This window comes from Ictidomys tridecemlineatus, chromosome 12 (assembly GCF_052094955.1).
Source record: "Ictidomys tridecemlineatus isolate mIctTri1 chromosome 12, mIctTri1.hap1, whole genome shotgun sequence".
In the NCBI taxonomy this organism is placed as follows: Eukaryota; Metazoa; Chordata; class Mammalia; order Rodentia; family Sciuridae; genus Ictidomys; species Ictidomys tridecemlineatus.
In genome coordinates, this window is record NC_135488.1 from 31,327,075 (window position 1) to 31,348,210 (window position 21,136).

Below are 21,136 nucleotides of genomic sequence, written 5' to 3' on the forward strand. Positions count from 1 at the left end.
TTAGTTGCTAGAACTGAAACCCGGCACTCCACATCATAAAGTTCTGTTTTCAAACTAGCATCAAGAAAAAAATCGTGTCCTGCGTCCACACATCTCAAAGCACTCTCCCTGAGCCTGTCTACAGACACAAAGGACACCAGTGGGATTTCCTCCATCCTGGGGAACCCCTGCAGCTCACAAGCAGACTGCAACCCCAGAACAGAGTGACCACTGCAGGCCCTGCCTCTTGTCCCTCTCCTCAAGCACGGGTGGCTTCTTGTCCCCAACTAATTAGACCCAGTTGCCAGAATCCAGGGCAGAGGAAGGTGTTGAAGAACAAAGACTCTGGGGTCAGAGTGTTCTCAGCTGTGTGACCTTACCTCAAGGTTTCAATCTCCCTCTATGCAAGGACATGACCTTGTTGTGAGGGTTTAGCAAACTCATGCAGAGATCAGCCCAGGCCTGGAGTCAAGACAAGTTCCCCATGTTCTGTGGTCCAGGAATGATTAAAGAATCAAGCGAAAGTGTCCCAGGGAGCAACCCTTCCTACCCAGCAGACCCGAGCAGTGCGTTGGGCGGGCCGTACCTCTGCAGCGGGGCTGCTCCCCTGTCCAGGTGCCATTGGGAAGGCACACCACGCTGCTGGGCCCCACCAGCCGGAAGCCGGGGTTGCAGGTAAAATGCACTTCATGGTCGACCAAGTACTTGCTTCCAAACTTCCTGCCGTCAGTTGGGGCGCTCAGCGCCGGGCAGGAAACTGTAAGGAGAAAAGGAAGGGTGAGGAGCCCTCCTCCAGGCCACAGTCGGCTTCCTGGCTTGCAGAGGTGGACCTCTGAGAGTCCCGCTGCAGGCTGTGCCGAGCAGGACACACCTCTCACCCAGTCTTCAGGGGCTCTTGGGGTGCCTGCTTGATGAAAGGTGCAACAAGGCTCAGCGACACCAAGTGGGAGCCTAAGAGAGGGGCGGACTCCGCCCTCTTGTGGTTGCCTCGCCCTCTCGCTGCCACTTACTGGCTCTGCTTTCTGGGAGCTCCAGCCCCCTGGGTTTCTTTCTTTCTTTTTCTTTTTGGTGCTGAGGATTGAATCCAGGGGTGCTTCACCACTGAGCGACATCCCCAGACATTTTTGAGACAGGGTCTCCCTAAATTGCTTAGAGCCTCGCTAAGTTGCTGAGGCTGGCCTTGAACTTGTGATCCTCCTGCCCCAGCCTCCCAAGACACTGGAATTACAGGTGTCTGCCACCAGCCCTGGCTTCACTGGGGTTCTTTAAGTGTCCTGAACAGGCTAGGTTCAGGCCATCTCCAGGCCTCGGCTTTTGTCCTCTCGGCCTGAAATGTTCCCCAGAACTTCTCCCAGCTGGCCCCTTCTTGCTTTTCAGGTCTCTCCTCAAATGCTAGAACCTCCCAGAGTGAGTGCTCCCCGGCCACCATGGCCAGCCGAGACCTCCAGGGCACCTCGCCCCACAGCTCCCTGACGTTCTTCTTAGATTGGCAACCATTTGAACATCCTTGCCGGCCGGGTTGTCTCCACCTTGGGGTTAGTATTCTCTGTTGGGTGCCGTCTGGCCTGGTCCCTGCTGTGTCCTCAGCACCAGCCCTATACCTGGCGCTTAGTGAATGACCCATAAATGGTTCTTGAACCAACAGATGAATGACACAGCATGTGTTGGGCTCTCCCTGCGTCCCCAGGTAAAACGCATTTTTTAAAAAGAGAATTTGCCACTTGCGACCAAGACAGACAAAACCCAGCTCTCAAGAGGCCCGGAGGGCACGCTTGCCACCACACTGTGCCCTGATACTCCACCCCAGCCAGACTCAGCAAGGGTTCTCCACGGGGCAGCCAGGGCAGCCTGGAGGGGCAGGAGGGCAGGAGCTGATCCCTGAAGCTCTCAGGGGTTCTTATTAATGGGGAGTTCCTGAAGCAGGAGGGAGCTTACATCCAGAGGGTGCTGCCCAGAGCCTGAGATAGGTGACTCCATGGTTATTTTTAAATAACTTTATCATGTTGACAAAGTTTAAAATACTGGAGGGGGAAAGGAATAGGGTGTCTTTGGGAAGAAGAAATATTTAAAAACCTCAAGAAAGAGCCAGACATGATAGGACATGCCTGTCATCCCAGTGACTTGGGAAGCTGAGGCAGGAGAATTTCAGGCTGAAGCCCCGCTTGGGCAACTTACTGAGACTCTGTCTCAAAATAAAAAATAAAAATGGGTGGGGGGTTGGGGCTGGGATGGTGGCTCAGTGGTAGAGCGCTCGCCTAGCACAGGCAGGACCCGGGTTCGATCCTCAGCCCCACATAAAAAAATGAAGGCATTGTGTTATGTCCATCTACATACACCTAAAAATAAATATTTAAAAAAATAGGTGGAGCTGTAACTCTGTGGTAAAGAGCCTCTGGGTTCAATGCTCAGTACTGAAAAAAACAAACAAACAAAAAACCCAAGAGCAAAACAAAAACCCTCAAGAAAGAAAAACCACTTGTAGGGGCAACACAAGTAATTGTACCTAGATAGCTTGAATAGTATCTGGCACATAACAGTTGCTCAATGAATGTGTGTGGCATGAATGAATGGATTCCAATTAGTTAGAAACCAATTGTCAATCACATCCCCAAAGAGAGCTGAAGGCCACTGTTCTAGTGGAGGATGAGGAGGAACCCCTGGGTGGATCCACTTTATGAGAATGTCCTGGTGAGTACATAGGGCCACATGAATTCCCTGCACCTTTTGGAATGAGGTTAGTGTGTAAGGAATGAGATCAGCAGGTAAGTCATCACAGCAGCTTGGGGTCAGGGAGACACAGGGCCTGGTGCCAGAAACAGGAAGACCAGCAATTATTCTTGCTCACCCCCAGCAAATGCCCCTGCCCCCACAACAAAGCAGAAGATAATTTCCCCACTACTGGCCATTTGATCTGGGGCAATGTCTGGCCTTCCGGAGGCCCAGGGACCTCAAGACAACCTGATAGGATTGTCCCGGGGCTGGACCCCTGTGACACCCAGCACTGTGTCCAGCACCTATTGTGAGGCACAGTACACGATGGGCTCTTTTTAAAAAGAGAACTTGCCACTTTTAAAAAACCTAACCTTGGTCAGGGAAGAAAGCCCCAAGCTGGGGATGAGAGGACGAGTTATGTCATGAGCACTGCCTGTCCGTGGGTCTGGTGGACAGGGGCCTAAGACACGGGCAGGGCGTGCTTTAGGGTTCCCTGCGGGCAGTTCTCTGCAATCCCGCGGAACAGGCTCTGTGGAGTCCAGCCTTTAACAGGAGAGGATAGAATCACTGGATCAAGGGCCCGAGGCTGCTAACCCATTTCTCTTGGCCTCAGTTTCCCCGTCTGTAGGGAGAAGGACGCCCTGACTGCCCCTTGGAGTTGGTGTGGGGAACCCCACTGAGGGCTGGGGCACCACCTGCCTGGGAAGGGTGAGTTTTTATTGGCAGGTTGAGCCCAGCCAAGGGAAGCAGGAGGGGGCTCCGCGCTGAGCCTCTGGATTTGCACCACAACTTCTGTAAAGTAGCGGCCCAGGAAACGGTCTCCACCGCAAAGAGCGCCCGGATGGTGTGTCTGCGGTGAGCAGGTGCGGTCAGGCCAGAGGCTCCGTCCCCTCCCGCCCCAGGACATGGAGCCAGAGGAAAGCACCCGCCCGCGTCCAGCGCGCCCACCCGCAGGGTCACCCAGGGGAAGGCGCCCCTGTGCAGTCGGAGCTGTCCCCTGCAGAGGGGCCTCGGGCCGCGCTGCAACCTCAACAGACAGGCGAGACTTGTCCCGGGGGACCTTCTCCGCTTCCCCGCATTGGAACATCTCTGGAGGATGCTTTTCACGCCTGAACACACGTCTCCCGCACAGAGCAGCGGGGCCGACCCGCTGCGGGATGCCAGCACCGGATGGGGCGTGCGCCTGCGCTCTGGCGCTTTCCCAGGAGTTTTGCTTAAAACTGCCCTAAAAAACAGCCCTTTAAGGATGGGGAGTAAAGCTCAGCGGTAGAGCGCTTGCCGCGCATGTGCAAGGCCCTTATGTCCATTAACAGTGCTTAAAAAAAAAAAAATTGTTAAATGACAAGCCCATTGCTGTCCCACTGGGTAGGGGCAGGAAAGTGGAGACGTGATTGACGATTGTTTTCTAACTAATTGGAATCCATTCATTGATGCCATCCACATTTATTGAGCAACTGCTTTGGCAGTTCTGCAGGATCATAGGGCCATGGTGGCTGTGTAGCCCAGAATGAAGGTGTAAGAGGAAAGAGGGTGACAGGTCGGGGGAGACAGTAGGCGCTGTTTTAATACGAGCGCGCGCGCGCACAGACACACACACACACACACTCACACACACAGGCACACCAGCCAGGATTAAGATGTGCCCTCTGATGGAAATGGAGGCAGGGAGGCAGGGAGGAGGGAGGACAGAGGGCCGTCCAGGGCTTCCTGCAGGGGTGACCTGGGCTGGGGATAGAATTGCCGGCCGCTTGAGTGGGTTCTAGGCCCCAGCAGTGCTAACACGGGGACCCACCTGGGGGCGCGTCCGAGGCCACCCTGCTCACAGAGTTCTGCAGCGCGGCCAGTCGGCTCTTCATGTGGCGGATGCCCTCCGCGAAGCGGGTCTCCTGGCCCTTCAGCAGCTGCTGCAGCTGGCGGATGGCCGAGAGGAGCTGCTGTTTGCTGAGACAGTTCTGGGGAGAGAAGAGCCCACCCCACATCAGGACGGGCTCAGACCCACGCGCTGGCTCTGGGCTTCCAGACATCCCCAAACACAGGGTCCAAACCTCTCTTATTAAGCACCATTTGGAAGTGGCCTCCTGAGATGCCCTCTCTGCCCAGCACTCCAGCCCCACTCTGCCTGGTTATGTCACCAGAGGACAGCCCCATGCACGTGTATCATAGCCCAGTTCACCTCTCAAAAAAAAAAAAAAAAAAAAAACACCAAATGAGGGCCCGACTGCACCTGTAATCTCAGTGGCTGGGGAGGCTGAGGCAGGAGGATCACAAGTTCCAGGCCAGCCTCAGCAACTTCACAAGGCCCTCCCTGTCTCAAAACAATGAAAAGGGCTGAGATTGTATCAGTGGTAGAGTGCTTGCCTAGCATGTGGAAACCCCTAGGTTCAAGTTCCTGTACCACAAAAACAGTATTGGTGCATCTGCGTGTGTGTGTGTGTGTGTGCGCGCGCGTACGTGCACACGAGTGTACCAGGGAAAATAAGAAAAAAGCTCAATACAGTTAAAGAGGCATTCATAAAAGTCAACGACCAGCTCTGATAATTTTCTTTTTCTTTTTATACCAGGATTGCACCCAGGTAGTTAACCACTGAGCCACATCCCCGGCCCTTTTTAAAATTTTTATTTTGAGACAGGGTCTTGCAGGGTTGCTTAGAGCCTTGCTAAGTTGCTGAGGCTGGCTTTGAACTCAGGATCTGCCTGCTTCAGCCTCCTGAGCCTCTGTGATTACAGGTATGCGCCAGCCACCATCTCTGGCCAATTCTGATGATTTTTTAAGTGCCAAAAAAAAAAGAAAAGAAAAAATTGAGAACTGTGCTTGTCATCGATAGACTCCTAAAGCAAGGTAAGCATCATGTTCAATGATAAAAATCCCAGAGACTCTAATCTCAATTGACTTTAAGTGCCAGGACGTGGGAGGGAGAGGGGAGGGCGAGTTGGGTGAGTGGGTGGGGGACCTGACATCCGGGGCCACTGGCTTCTAAGGTTGTGCACACGCAGCTGGGGCCCAGCTTCATGTGACCTGACTTGTGTCACCTGCTGGGAAGAAAGGAGCTGGGTCAAGATGAAGATCAAGGATATCCTTAGGGACAAATTTATGTGTTGAGTTTTATTTTTCTTATACAGATTTTTTTTTTTTGTCCATAGAGTATTAGTTTTATGATTTGAGGGAAATTGTCTCAAAGCCAGCGGCACCGTTGGGAAACTGAGGCACGAGGCCTCTGCTGCCTGGGAGGCTGCCAGCCTCGCCCACTGGATGCCACCGCGGTGGCCACGTGGACAGAGCCACGTCTGCTCTCCCAGGGAGGCTGCGAGACTGCCAGGCCCCTGCACCCCGCTGCTCTTACCAAGCAGATGACTCATGGCCGGTTTCAATGGACGCTTTTGTCAAAGTTGTGTTGCCAACTGCCCCTGGAACTCATTAATCCACGGGGGCTCCTGGCCCCACCACACCAGGGCCTCGGAGGCACAGCCCCCCAGCCTTGCCTGGAATGGAACTTGTGTTTGTTTTCCTCCCCCAGCCCCCAAGCCTTCCCACGCAGGGCCTGGGGGCACCGGCAGGGACCTCCTGCCATCCCTGCCTGCCCAGCAGGGAGACCCACCCAGCCTCCTCCCTCTCACAGAAAACAGGACTGCTTCGTAGGTGTTTCCGTGGCTGTGTGTCAGTCCTGTTGGTGAAGTGCCTCACAGGGGAGAATACCCGAGTTCTTCCAGAAACACCGGCAGCCACGGGCTGGCAGCAACCCCGGGAGAAGACAGTCTCCACTGGGGTTTGTTATTGTGATATGTTTGTCTCCTTCTCCTAGATGAAGACAGGGAGGCTAGGAATCAAGTGACTTGGCCCAGATGGGTGTAGCCAAGGAGCAGCAGAGCTGTCCCCTGCTCCTGCAACGTCTAGCCCAGTCCCCATGCCCGGTGGGCGGTCTCTTTGGTTCTCACATGCCCCTGTATGATGAATGGTCTTATTGATGAATTTGCACCAGGGAGTGAAATGCTGGCACCTCAGTGTCCCACAGCGGGGTCAACCCCGTGTGCACTGAGGTCGGACAGTGGGGGCAGGGAAGCGGTGGAGGAAACATCCTCACCACGAATTCCACAGCTGCCCAGGGCCCAGACAGCTGGGAGAGGGCTCTGTGGGCCATAGCTGTCCTGGAGGACATGGAAGAACTCTGTCTTGAAGCAGAGAGAACTCAATGCCAAGGGCTCTGCTGGGAAGAGCAGGCAGCTGCCCAGACTGGGTGGTGGGGTAGGCTCCAAACCCTGACGGGGGAAGGGGAGCGGGTGGAGGGAAGGGGCCAGCCAGTGTCTCCAACCTCAGTGCCCCTGGCTCCAGGCACAGCTGTTTCTAGGGAAACCAGCTGCTTTCCCGGAGATGGACATGAGGGGTGAGACACACTCATGTCCCTGGTTGCAACTGGAAAATATTAAAACCTTCGTGACCAAGCAAACTCGGGCAGCACCCAGGCGAGCGGGGAGATGGAAGGGCTGCAGGCTGCCTCGCTGAGGGAAGGCCAGGGCCTCAGGATCTCCTGGGACGATGCTAACACGGCCAACGTGGTACCAGGAAGGTCCCTGGTGCTCTGGGGAGGCCAGCATGCCAGGTTCAGGGCCAGGCGCCAGGGAAGCAGAGAATGAGTGCCTTCCGCAGGGGATCTGGGGGGCTGTGCACAGCAGCTCCTAACAGGCAGGTCCCGTGTCCCCAAGGACCAGCCATCTGCCACCTGAGCTCAGCCTGGGCACGGGTGGAACTGAGTCCCTCTGCAAGGGAGAAAAATGAGGTGGCAGGAGGGGGACTGAGAACCCAAGTGTTTCCCCTTTCAAACTTTATCATCTTGCTCCATCCTACAAGGACAGCATATTCCCTGCAAAGCTATTCAGAAACAAAGAAAAACACCACACCTCGGCCTTTTGGCTAAACCAAGTGCAAAACAGGAACAACATCAAAACAAAGATTGTGTCCTAGGACCACAATCTGTGAGCGTTTCATTGGGTTCCAGCTCTCAGGGGGACACACGTGCACAAGGCTCAATGTCCTCTTGCTGGCACGTGCCAGCGACTCAGGGTTGGCCTCTGCTCTCCTCCTCTAGGCTGGCATGGCCATGGTACCTGTCACCGAGCAGGGCAACCCTCAGCCTCGGTTCGGCTCCCCTCCCTCCCAGGCCCCTGCCTCCATCTCTCTGAGCTGCGATGGGAGCAAGTCACTTCCTTCAGTGCCACCCCGACCCTGGCGAGAAAGCTCACCAGGGCTATGGACAGGCCGAGGTCAAGCCCTGGCCAGGCAGGACTGCACACCGGGAGGGGACTGCACCTGGGAGGTCTGAAGCTGCCACATCGAGTCTGACTCCTCCGGCCTCTTCTGGGTCCCTCTACTCTTCTCCCTAAAGAGATCCCCGCAAAACGTTTCCATTCCTTCCAGACCCGGCTCCTTCCCTGGCTTCTGCTGTGGACAGTAAGCAATGAAAACCAGAATCCCCTCCTCTTTGAAGTAGTCACTTGTGGAAACGGGGTCAAGAAAAGACATTCTGTGAAACTCTTCCATCACTGAGGAGGGAAAGGTCAAGATCTGCCATCTCTGGGGTGAGACTCTTTGAACAGTTAGAGAAGTAACAGCAGGCACGGCCCACACAGCTCTTCCTGAGCTGGGAGGAGGTGACATAGCTGGTTCTGGAACATTCAGGTCAGTGCCAAGAGCTATGGAGGGGGGTGGTCTAAGGCTCTTGGAAGAAGGAGGCCCACAGCATACTGCAGCCACACCCCTCCTCAGGACGTCTTCCCCAGGCCGATTCCTCACCATCTTCACTCCAGGGCATCCATGGAAGGTTCCTCAGAGCTCACGGCCACCCCAGGAGAGGCATGTTAGACCTGGAGACCCCACCTGTGGCCAGGGGTGGACATAGCCAAAGATCACTGTGACACCCCAGCTTTCCTGGTCCCCACGCCCCACCCTGGTAGGCCTGACCCTCCGTCCTAGCCAGGTGCCCCTGCTGTTGGAGCTCACAGACCTGGAGTCTGCTCCTGAGGCCCTGCAGGCAGGGGAAAGCCTTCAGGGGTGTGTGGGGGCACCAGGGGAGGTGGGCCTCGAGGCGTGGCAGAAAGGTCTCCTTCTCAGTGTCAGGCTGGGTTTGATGACCCTTCAAGAGTCCCATCTATGGCAGGAGAGTCCAGAGCCTCAGATGGCCACAGATGACCCCTCGGACTTGGAGGGGCTGCCTCTCGCGCTGGTCTGCCTAAGCCACAGCTATGTGTGAGGTCAGTGTGTTGCTAACAGCAACCCAGATGTTTGGATGTCTTCAGGTCTAGGGACCATGCACTTGCCAGATGTACGCCTGCTGGCCAGGACCTGACGCCCTTGGAGCGGGAATCACGCCCAAGTGGGTGAAGGCTTCCTCCAGGCCAAACTGGAGGCCAGTTACCGCTCCTCAACTCCCTCCTCCTAGGGACCCCACCCGGCATCCTTGCCTGAAAGCAGGGAAAGGGGACACATCTTGGGGGAGTGAGAGGATTTCACCAGGGGAGCGGCCCAGGGCCCTGGCGCAAGCAGGGTGCTCCAGAGAAGCAGGCAGTAGGAATACACACAAAACAAGCTTATTTAACATATGTCTGCTTCCTATAAGTGTGACATAGAACACGTGTGTAGTATGTATCAGGTATCATCCATGTGTAATCCATAGCACACATATTTAACATGCTAAAAGTCACATGGAGAAAGACAGAGGCCTGTAAGGAACCGGCTCCTGGGCTGGCAGGCTGGAGACCAGGGAAGTCTGCAGGCTGTAGCTCAAGTCCAAGGGCAGCCTCAAAGGTAGAATCCCCTCCTCTGGGGGAGGGGTGGATCCGTCTTTTGCAGGAGGCCGAACCATAATACCATGAGGGTGATCTCTTTTATTTAAAGCCTACTGATTGAAGGCTAGTGGCTTCTGAACAATGCCTCCCAGCACCACCCACACTTAAGTTGACCAACACCAGGATACCAAGGCCTAGACAGGTGGACAGGAAGTCCACCACCGAGCCTCCCTCTGGGCTCTGAGCCCCGAGTGCTGGAAGTTTTTGAGCTCTACCTCCTCTGGCTGCTCATGTTTCTACACTCGCACTGTGTCCCCTTCTTGTCTGTGTTCTAAAACAGTCACAGGGGCAATGACGGTCATGGTAGGAGCCAAGAGCAGGCACTTAAACCATGTGTCACATGAACGCTTTATTACATGCCCAAGGCAGCCCAGGACGTGGGTGCCACGACGGCCCACTCTGTATCTGAGGAGGCAGAATGTCTCTTGGCCACAGTGACATGTCCAGGACTCGGACCCCAGGGCATCTGCTCCAGAACCGGTTGTGACCTGCTGCAGAGTGTCCCACATCCCACCTCTCCCTTGCCCTGCATCTCTCCTGAGCACAGAATAAGTCTCAGATAACCCAGGACCTTGTTGCTGAGTGTGGGACCCGAGTATACACTAGGTGCTCATTTGAACGAGCACACAGATGAACGAGCGCGAGGCCAGGACACTCTCTGCTTGTCTGACACGGAGCCACCTTGCCTGGCACTTCCTGCTGCCTGGTCCAGGTGTCATGCCCACCTGCAGCCTCGCCAGGCCTCTCAGCATTGGACTGCTGGGCTGCCCTTGTCTGCTTTGCTCCCGGTGCCAGGGCCACTGTGGGCACCAAATCGGTGTCTCACCACATACCCCGTCTCGGCTCTGCACAAGACTCCGAGGCTCCGGCTCCTGCAGGGTGGGCAAACACTCCTGGAGCTGTGACCCCGGCAGACACCCCTCATCAGCGTGAGCTCCCGAGTGACCAGCAGTCTATCCCCACCGACACTCCTGGCGGTCCCAGCAGCCTGACCACATTGGCATCAGTTGCTACTAACAGGCCAAGTCCTGGGCCAAGTTCCGGGCCACACCGTTCTGGGAAGGGACATGCTCTGGGTCCCCTTCTCCCACCCTCTTCATCTCGTTCATCCTCAGACTGGGGAATAGGTCATGAATCCTGCCCTGGCAAGAGCCACTGGTTTTCCCGGGAAGCCGGTAGACGTTGAGTCAGTCGGGGAGAGCACACGAGGTCATCTCCCCCGTCGCCCTCCCCGCTGGCCTTGCTCCCAACCGCAGGCTACAGCCACCAGTTTCTGGGCCTCAGCAGAACCCACCTACGGCACCAGGCAATAGACAGCTCGAAAGGTTCATGATGTGGTTTAGACGTGGTGCCCCCAAAAGCTCACGTGGGAGACAGCGCAAGAAGGTTCGGAGGAGAAGTGATTCGGCTATGAGAGGCTTGACCCACTCAGTGAATTAATCCTGATAGGGATGAACTGAGTGGAAACTGAGGTGGTGGGTGTGGTGGAGGAGGGGGCACCGGGGTGGGGCTTGAGGTATATATTTGTCTCTGATGAGTAGAGTCTCTCTCTGCTTCTGATCATCTCATGAGCTGCTTCCCACTGCCACACCCTTTCGCCCTGATGCTCAGCCTCACCTCGAGCCCAAGGAATGGAGCCAGCCTCTTATGGACTGAGACCTCTGAAACTGTGAGCCCCTAAATAAACCTTTCCTACTTTACAGCAGCTCTGGTCGGGTCCTTGAGTTATAGCAGCAAAAAAGCTAAAATAGGTTAGTACCCTGGGGAGTGAACAATGGAAAGTGTCCGTCTGTCACCACAGGAGACCAGCTGCTTAGAAATACAGAGTGGCCATGGCCAGGTGCAGTGGCACATGCCTGGATTCCTAGCTACTCAGGAGGCTGAGGCAGGAGGACTGCAAGTTCCAGACCAGGCTGGGTCACTTAGCGAGACCCTGTCTCAAAATATAAAATACAAATGGCTGAGGATGTGGCTCAGTGGTGGAGCAACCTGGGTTCAACCCAAGATGGAAAAACAGACAAGCCTGTCCACTCTCCTCCTAAATTTAGTCCTGGGAGTTTTAGTTCATGTTGTCAGGCTGAAAACGAAATAGATAACACACAGAAGAGAGTAGAAGGAACGTAAAACCACCCTTATTCACAGACAATACAGTTGTGTGTATTTAAAAAATGAGGAAATCTTAAAAAAAAAAATCCCTACAACGGATAAGTGAGTTCCACAAGGTCATAAGGCATAAGGACAACCCAGGAAAACCCAATGGATTGGCATCTTCTAGAAACACACAATTGGAAATTAAGTCCCATTTAAAATAGCTTCAAAAATGAAAGAACTCATTATTTCATATAAATCTGATGAGCCATGCTTGACTTCAAAACTAAAAAACTCTGACAGAGGGGCTGGGGCTGTGGCTCAGTGGTAGACGCTCGTCTCGCATGTGTGAGACCCTGGGTTCTATCCTCAGCACCACATAAATAAAATGAAGGTATTGTGTCCACCTACAACTAAAAAGAAAAAAAAATAAATCCAATGGATTAAATGAAGACTAAATAAACTGTGCTCACCACTGTGCAATATTTTTAAGATCTTGAGTCTCTCCTAATTGATCTATATTTATTGCAATACTGATAACCAGTAGGATTTTTTGTAGATACAGATGAGTTGATTCTAGACTTCCATTGAAAAGGCAGAGAAACGAGAATAGCCAATTTTGAAAAGGAAAGATAGAGCTGGAGGACTTACTTTCTCAATGGATGAAGTTAGGTCAGAAGTATCCCAAACGTGGACGACGAATTGACTTCTGACCAACTTGCCAGGAAGAATCAATGGGAATCCAACTATCTGTCTACAAATCAAACTGAAACAATAAACAAGGGATGCACAGGGACGCACACGGACGCACACACCTCACCTGTGAGTTTTTTTAAAAAGTCACTAAAAGCCAGGTGTGGTGGCGCACATCTGTAATCCCAGTGGCTCAAGAGACTGAGGCAAGAGGATCGAGTGTTCAAGGCCAGCCTCAGCAACTTAGAGATGTCCTAAGCAACTCAGTGAGACACTGTCTCTAAATAAAATACAAAAAATGGGCTGGGGATGTGGCTCAGTGGTAAAGCACCCCTGAATTTAGTCCCTGGTCCAAAAACAGTCACTAAAAATGGACCACAGTAAAAATGTAAAGAAAAATTTTAGAAGAAATTTTTAGAAGAAAAATTTCATGACCTTAGGCCAACAGTTCTTGAACTTGACCACCAAAAACCTGATCCATAAAAATAAAAATATTAATAACTAGGACTTTGTTAAAATTGAAAGTCTTTATTCTAGAAAAGACATTGTTTTAAAAAAAAAAGTTACAAAAATAAGCCACAAACTGGGAGAAAATATTTGTAACTCACACGTTTAAAAAAAGAACTAGTATACAGAATATGTAAAGAGCACTCAAAACTGAACAAGAAGAAGATAAATAAAACATTTTTAAAATGAGCAAGCTGGCTGGGTGCAGCGGCACACCCCTGTACTCCCAGCGACTCGGGAGGCTGAGGTGGGATGATCACAAGTTCTAAGCCAGCCTCAGCAATTTAGCAAGGCCTTATTCAACTTAGCAAGACTTTGTATCCAAATAAAATATAAAAAGGGCTGGGTATGTGGCTCAGTGGTTAAGCGCCCTTGGCTTTGTCTCCATACAAAACAAAACAAACAAACAAACAACAACAACAGCAACAAGAGCGGGCAAGCTTGGCACAGTGATGCCAAGTGATGCACAGTGACGCACCCTGTAGTCCCAACTACGTGGCAACTGAGCAGGAGATCACTTGAAGCTAGGGGTCAGAGGCCAGCCTGAACAACAACCAGACCCTGAATGGGTGCTTCACCCAACAGACTAGTCACGTGGCAAATAAGCACAGGAAATGAAGATTGAGCCCAGGGCCTTAGCACACTAGGCAAACCCTCTACCACGGAGCCCGCGTCCCCAGCCTGCAACTGGGTGTCTCATGTGATGCTGGCAGGAATGTAAAAGGTGACATCAGATAAGAAACACAGCTTGGGCTAGAGTGTAGCTCAGTGGCAAAGCGTCTGCCTTGCACTGGCACAGCCCTGGGTTTGACCCCCAGTTCCAAAAAAGACAAAAAAAAAAAAAGAACCCCACCAAAACAAATAAATAAATAAGATTAAGAAAGAAAGAAACACAGCTTGGCGGTTTCTTACAAAGTGAAACTTCCATTGACCAAATGACCCAGCAATTCCATTCCTAAGTATTTCCCAAGAGAAATGAGAATTTACAGCCACACTAAAGCCGTGTGTAAATGTTTATAGCCGTTCTACTCATAACTGCCCCAAACTGGAGGTGACACCATGGGAGGGCGCTGTGCCGCCCACGCCAACAGGGGGACCTGGAACACTGATGCTAAAGGAGCCAAGTTCAAAGGCTTTGCCCCGCTTGATCCTATTGCTATGACACTGGAGAAGATGGTACTTTGGTGACACAGGACAGATGATGGTTACAGGGGATGGTCTGGTGTGACTTTTCACAAGGCGGCATGGTGTAGATTTGGGGGTGGCGGAACCACCCTGTATCCTAATTGTAGTGGTGTGGTTGCCACAGATCTATGGTTAAAATAATGGAAATGAACACTAAACACATGTGTTTTTATTTTGTAAAATGCGATCGACCAACTGGGTGTGGTGTTGATCGCCTGTAATCCCAGCCATTCAGGAGGCTGAGGCAGGAGGATCTCTAGTTCAAAGCCAGCCTCAGCAACTTAGCGAGACCCTGCCCCTAAAAAAGGTCTGGGGATGTGGCTCTGTGAAGAAGAAGCAGAAGAAGAAGGGGGAGAAGGAGGAGAAGAAGAAGAAAGTGATGGACCAAAACATAACCCTGTAATGGTGGGATTTGGACCCTGACACATCTCAGGTTAGAAGGGTTTGGGGAGGGGGGAAGCCTCTGAAACATCCCGACGCCTCCACCTCTAACACCTTGCCCACCTCACAGGCAAGGAGGAGCTGGGCGCCTGTGCTTCTCTAGAACCTCTGGGCTGGGGGGGGGGCGTATCAGGGGTGGGAAAACATGTTTCCTGTCTCCCCAGTGAAGCCAGTTTCCTCCTGTGGGAAAAGAGGGCACAGCTTTGAGAAACAGCCACCCTTGCAAGGTCCCCCTGCTGCTTGACCTCTCCTGCCTCCCAGCAACCACCTACTCTCCATCAACCAGTCACAGAACACTTGGAAAAATGACTCAAGACAGACTGCTCACAAGTGGGAGGTAGCGGAAAGCCCTGGAGACAGCAGGGGCGTGGGGAGGCTGGCCAGGCCCAGGGTCCCTGCTGCAGACCCTGCTTGAAGCCACCTTCCACTTCCCTTAATAATAGAAAATGCAGGGACAGAGGAGGTCCGGAAGGCCTTGGCAGAGGGGTGCTTATCTGAGCAGAGATCTGAAAGAAGAGAAGAAGCCAGGTAATGCTTACTCCAGCAAGCATGGGGGCCAGAGGCCTCCCTGTGGTTCACCCCTCAGGCTTGCCTGGGCAGGCTGGAGTGGAGGAGGGGTGGGGAGTGCAAGTCACATGAACGTTGAAATAAGCATCAGTGAACCGTCTCTCTTGCTCCCCTGCTCCTGAGTCAGGTGCTCTTACAGCTTAGAATCGCAGACAGCTGGATGTGGCAGGCAGGGAGTGGATCCCCATCTCCTGAGAACGGTGCCCCAGAAGGTTCATTTTGGGTGCAGCAGCTGCAATGTTGGGGACAGCTGCCTGAGTCTCACCTGTTTCCCAGGTGCTCTCAGGAGGCAGGCATTTGCCTGAGCACCTAAGATCAGGTGATGCAGGGCTGAGCGTCAAGCTTCTCATCACATACCCTGCCCCCTCCACGGCCAGGGCTAGGGAACCCCTAGAGGATGCACCCTCCTGTGCTGCTGGGATGGACTCGGGATGCAGATTTTGTTTTGTTTGGTGTCTGTGAAGTTAGTGGGAGATTCCATTTCTCTGGGGATGGGTTCATTGTGGCCCCAAATGGGGCCTCTGAGTGCGTAGCTGCTGAGCAGCCCCGAGAAGCCTAAGTACCACTGATAGCACTATCCTCACCAGGTCTGGTCTGAAGCTAATTTTCCCTCCCGGGAGTCCCTTCTTATACTCCAGGGGGTTTCCAGATAGCTTGGGGCATGCCTGCCAGGCTTTTGTCCCAATTTTTGTTCCAAGGATTTTGCCCCAATGCAAGGAGTACAGGTAAGAGTCTGCAAGCAAGGGGAGACTTGGAGTCTCACAAGGGCCGCTGGATTTACATTTCTCTTTCCTGGCGGTATAATCTTGACTAAGTCACAGACTCCTTGGGTCTCAACTTGCTTATCTGCAACATGGGGGTGACCAGGATACTGCTTCCCGGCTGTTAGGAGGATGCAGTGCCTGGAAGAAGCCTACAGAATCCTGGTGGCATCTGTCCCCTCCCCTCCACATACAGCCACTTTGTTTGCTGTCGGTGGCAGTGAAGGTCTGGGTAACTGGTGGGCGGTCCAGGGCCAGGCCCCTCTCAGAGGGAAGGAATCTCTGACTGCCCAAGTTAGTCTCGTCTGCTGGATGCTGGCTCTGAACTTGGCGATTCCAGGTCCACCTCAATAAGATGCATCTTTATCTGCATTTGTGGCTTTAAAAACCAGTTCCTAATAGTTAATGGAACGTGAATCTGATGGAGTAAATAAACCCAGTGGGACTTGAACAAACATAAACCGCAAAAAGAGAGCAAGCTGCCTGTATACGTGTGTGGAAGAAAACGCGGGTCGCGGGCTCGGAGCGCACGGACTCAGAAGCTCCCCAGTCAGTCCCCCTGGGAAGAGCTGACCGGCCAAGAAAGTTCTGTGGGGTTTGAGGTGTGTGGCGCCAGGAACACTCCAGTCACAGTGTGAATGCCGGGCTGGAGGGCGGGAGACCCAGAAAGACCCCGTCTCCGAAGTCCAGGAGACCACTGCCTCCTCCCCGGTTCTCACGCGGAGCCCTCTCCCCGCGGATCGACGCTTCGCACAAACTGCCCCGCTAGACCCGCCCGGGTCCTCCCAGGCGCCTGGCCCGAGACGCATCTGAGATGACAGATGGGGGACTCTGCGCCTCTCCGAAAACTGAAGCGCAGCCGGACACTCGCTCCAAGCCCCCGCCCCGAGCGTCCCAGTGCCATGTGGCAAGCCCGGTCCCTCCCGCCTCAGCGGTGCCTCTCCCGCGAGCCGGACAGGGAGCGGCGGGCTGCAGGGATACTGACCTGGGAAGCCCGCGACGCAGGGCAGGCGAGGAGCAGCAGGAGAAGGAAGAGCGCGCGCCAAGAGTGGGGCACCATCTTGCCAATCAGAACCTCGCTGCCTGGGAAGGCAGATCACTCGGCGCCCTCCCTGCCGAGCCCTTCCCGGAGATGCCGCAGCTGCCCCTGCAGGGCCCGGAGCGGCGGGCGCGCGGGGACCCGGGAGGTGCCCGGCGCAGCGCGGCCCCTCGGGGATCGGCGCCGCGCTGCCGAGGCGCAGTCTCTGGGCCAGGTGCGCGGCGCGCCGGACCCTGCAGCCCCCGCGGCCACCAGCGTCCGCAGCCGCCGGCACGAGACGGCCCCGGCGAGGCGGGGAGGCGCCAGCCCCTTGGCCAAGACCGAGGGAGGAGGGGCTGCCCGGCCAGGAATGCGCCTGGGAGCGCGCCCAAGCCGCGGCGCCCCGAGGAGGCCGGGCGCGACGCCGAGGACGAGCGCGGGCATCCTCAGGGCCTTCGCGGGAAAGGGCAGCCGGGGTCCCGCACACGTGCCGGAGACCAGTAGCCCATCCTGGGCTGGTCCACGCGAGACCATCCTCATTTCCCAATCGGGGAGACAGAGGCTGATATCACCCAGGGACAGGGAGCAGAGTGAAGATCCAAATCTAAGTCGGTCCAACTTCACAGCTCCAACAAGGACACCTTTCTCCGCGACACTCTGAGGACAGGTGATGGGCTTCCTAAACGAGGCATAGGTTAGAATAAGCTCTCCAACCCAGAGGAGTCTAGAATTCCCTAAATGACACCGCTGAGGATTTAAGGGCACCCAGAGAAACTAAGAATCTACAGCCTTCTCCTGGTTTCCACTGATCTCCCAAGGAAAGGGGAAATAGTTTAAATCGAAATCAGGTTCTAGAACCTTGTGAAGGCGGAAAAGGAAACAGCTGGGAAGGGCTGGCAGGAGCAGTCCCAGGTCCCCTGCACCCAAGAGCTGAGGGGGGACCAGATGCCTCCCACTTGCGCTCCTAGAAAACATGATTTAGCTCTTAGGGAAGAAGGCAACCCAGGATGCCACTTGTGGTGTATACCAAGTCTGGCCAGGCCTGAATCTGTCTCCTCCTCCACATTTCATGGAGCTCAAGAGCTCAAGGAAGGGGTTCAGAAGATTTCCCACTGGCAGCCGGAAAGGAAGGTTGGCATCCTCTCCTGGTCTTGGTATTTCTCTCAGTTCTCTAGGCTGGGGAGTCCAAAAGCAAGGCATGGCAAAGTCCTGCGCTGGGGAGGGCCACTTCCTGGCTCCATAGAGGCAGCTTCTTGTGGCATCCTCGCCTGGTGGAATAGGCAGAGGAGCTCTCTGGGGTCCCTTTTATAAGCAGACGGCACTAACCCCACTCATAAAGGTGGAGCCCTTGTGACCTGTTAGTCAGCTTTGCATTGCTGCGTCCAAAATACCTGACAAGAACAACTCAGAGGAGGGCAAGTTTATTTTGGCTCTCATTTTCGGGGATTTAGTCCTTGGTAGGCTGACTCCATTGCTCTGGCCCAGGGGTGAGGCAGAACATCATGGCGAAAGGGTGGGAAACAGGAAAAGCTGCCCCACTCATGGTGACCAGAAAGCAGAGAGAGAAAGGGGAGGGGACCGTAGGGAAATGAACCTTCGAGGGCACACCCCCAGCGATCCATCTCCTCCTGCCATGACCCTCGTGCCTTGAGTTAACATCGGGTCCATTCAAACTAGGATGGACTGATCAGGTCATAGCTCTTGTGATCCCATCATCTCCCCTCTGAACAGTCCTGAGTGAACATAGGGACTTCGGGGACCATAGCACTAATCATCTCCCAGAAGCCCAACCTCCTAATACCATCATGTTGGGGATTTGATTTTCAACATATGGAATGGTGGTGGGGGTGGGGACCACAAACATTCAGCCCATAGCCTGTCCTCGGGAACCAATCAGAACCTCACTGGTACAGGCTGGCCACCGGATCCTTGGCTACCCAGGAAATCTGCTGAGCTTCTCCTTCCTGTCCCTGTTCGGGGAAGCAGAGCAGAGCTTGTGTTCCCTTGTCTTGCATTCCTGAAGAGAATCCTGGTCAGAACACTGCTTCTCCCTGTCCAGATGGAGAGAAAGGGACAGCGATGGTCCCATCCAAGGCAGCCTGTGGAGACTGTGGTTTTCAGCCTCCTTCTCCCATGTGTATGCCATCCATGCCAAAAGCCCAGTATCCCCCTCCTGGCAGTACTCTCCCTCTGTGAATGAAAGGTTCCATTCTGGTCAGTGTGGCTGTTTGTGTTTTACCCCATCTTGTATTTACATGGAAAGCTCCACTGGAAGGTCCAGCGCTATCCCCTGGGAGCCAGACATTGGTGGAGATAATTCTCCTTTTCTCTTCTCCTGCCTTTCCTACAGTCATGAAGTTGGAGGAGACTCTTGGCTTCCTGCATCAGAGCGAACTGATGCAGGCCATGATCGAGTGATGTCCCAAGGTATGCAAATTTGGCCCCTCCCAGAATGCTGCTCCCACAAGAGACCTTAGCCCTCTTTCACTATTGGGGTGCAGTAATATTACTTATATCAAATCTGTGATTATAGGATTTCAGGAATTTTATATTTTAAATTTCAAATGTTTCTAAGTTTCAGCAGGGATTTGTTGTTATTACTTACTAACCTTAATGTGTTACCCTATGACTGCCTTCTGTTTAGTGCTTTGCTCTCTGGGCTGGCATAAGGTCTGATGTCTCTTTTGTCTCTGTCCTCGACCACCCTGGATCTGCAGAGACTGAGGCAGGCTCTCCACAGTTGAAACTTGGCCAGCTGTCTAAAAGTAGACGGTCTGTGAATATAAGCTAATTGGATGGACCTATCAACTGTTCTGTTCCTTCTATTTCCTATTTAACTTTCAGAAGAATATTCTGGAATGCTGGAGGATTGGTTTTGGCGGTGGTGGGAGGGGGATCAGCACAAAGAAAATAGTTCCAAAGGCTTTTTGGCAGGACCCCTTGCCGTGTCCTGGGAGGAGCTCTCGGATTCACTCATATTCTCCGGGTAGCTCAGGAATGTGAAGCAACAGGGGAAGATTTGTAGAAATCTGGGCTTAAGCCTAGACCAGAGGTGGCATCCGGGGGGAGAACCAGCCACTCAGGAGGGGTCCCGCAGGGTGCTCTGGGTCCCTCTTGGCAGCCCTGCTAATGCTGTCCACCCTTTTGGGGTTCAGGGACTTCTTACTGGTTTGCCTCCCTATGGCTGAATCTTGTTTGCAGATCTTCTCCTCTTACCTCCTCTATCCCACTTGTATCTGTGGCTGTAAATGTCATCAGCCCCCAAACACCCACGAGGGGCCCCAGGAACAAAGCCCAGCATGTTAGGCTAACCCAGGGTAACAGACGAGGGACAGCGGGGAGGGGGTGGGAGGGATCATTCAGCAGGAGAGCAGTGACTTCATCCCATTCATTCATTACACAAATATTTACTGAGTGCCCACTCAAGGCATGGCCCCGTGCCAGGCGCGGCCCTGTGCCAGGCGCTACATTATGCTCTCACATTGTATCTGGAGCTCTAGCCAACGAGACCTTGCAGTCCTGCGGCAAACACTGAAGAGACTGCTTGTGCATGATGTCAGGACAGCCAGAAGAAACCTCCCCCAGAAAACCCTCCCAGTTCAGAAGATAAAGCCTGGAGAAAGATAGATTTCACTGTGCCATAATTAAAGACCAAACATCAGTTAATATCTGTCAAAAGGAGGACAGCTTTGAAAATCCACAAATGTCATTGTGCGTAGAAGTTCAAACGCCTCAGGAAGGGACAGATGGTGGAAGTAGGCAATCCTTGAAGTCAGACCTGGCTGGGCGAGCCTCGCTCCCTCCATGCTGCCAGCGTGGACCTGCAACTCTCAGCTTCCTCATCTAGGTAATGGAATAAAAAATGCTTATCAGCGGGCACGGTGGTGCACGCCTGTAATCCCAGTGGCTCAGGAGGCTGAGGCAGGAGGATCGAGTTCAAAGCTAGCCTCAGCAACTTAGTGACACCCTGTCTCTAAATAAAATATAAATATATTTTTCTTTCTGGGGATGTGGTTCAGTGGTTACGTGCCCTGGTTCAATCCCCAGTACCAAAAAGAAAAAAGAAAAAAAAAAGTCATTATGAGATTTCAAAATAATCAAGTGCCTAACAAGCCTCAGCACACAGTAGGCACACAGGTAAGGGGCCATTGCCAACACTGACTCTGATGGTCTTTCATGCAGGTATAACATAAGAAGGGAACACACATTCCCAAGCGCCCATCCCATCCATTCCATGCCAATCCCTGTGCGAAGCACTTCACAAGTTTCCACGTGGTCTTCATGGCAACCTGGTGAATTGGGTCCCCTTATTCCCACTCTACTGATGGGCAAGCTAAGGCTTAGAGTA

General features: G+C 53.5%; 1 protein-coding gene across 1 annotated transcript in view; it reads right to left on the minus strand.

Annotated features, from left to right (window-relative positions):
* Window positions 1–16,945, minus strand: part of Fbln7 (fibulin 7) — a 28,565-nt gene extending 11,620 nt beyond the window's left edge. The window contains exons 1-3 of the mRNA XM_005340251.5: window positions 16,756–16,945; window positions 4,484–4,643; window positions 566–736 (exon numbers count right to left, since the gene is read on the minus strand). Of these exons, the coding sequence (XP_005340308.3) occupies window positions 566–736; window positions 4,484–4,643; window positions 16,756–16,830 (406 nt within the window). The 5' untranslated portion in view covers window positions 16,831–16,945. The remainder of the gene's footprint in view (window positions 1–565; window positions 737–4,483; window positions 4,644–16,755) is intronic.
* Between the last annotated feature and the right edge of the window lie 4,191 nt (window positions 16,946–21,136).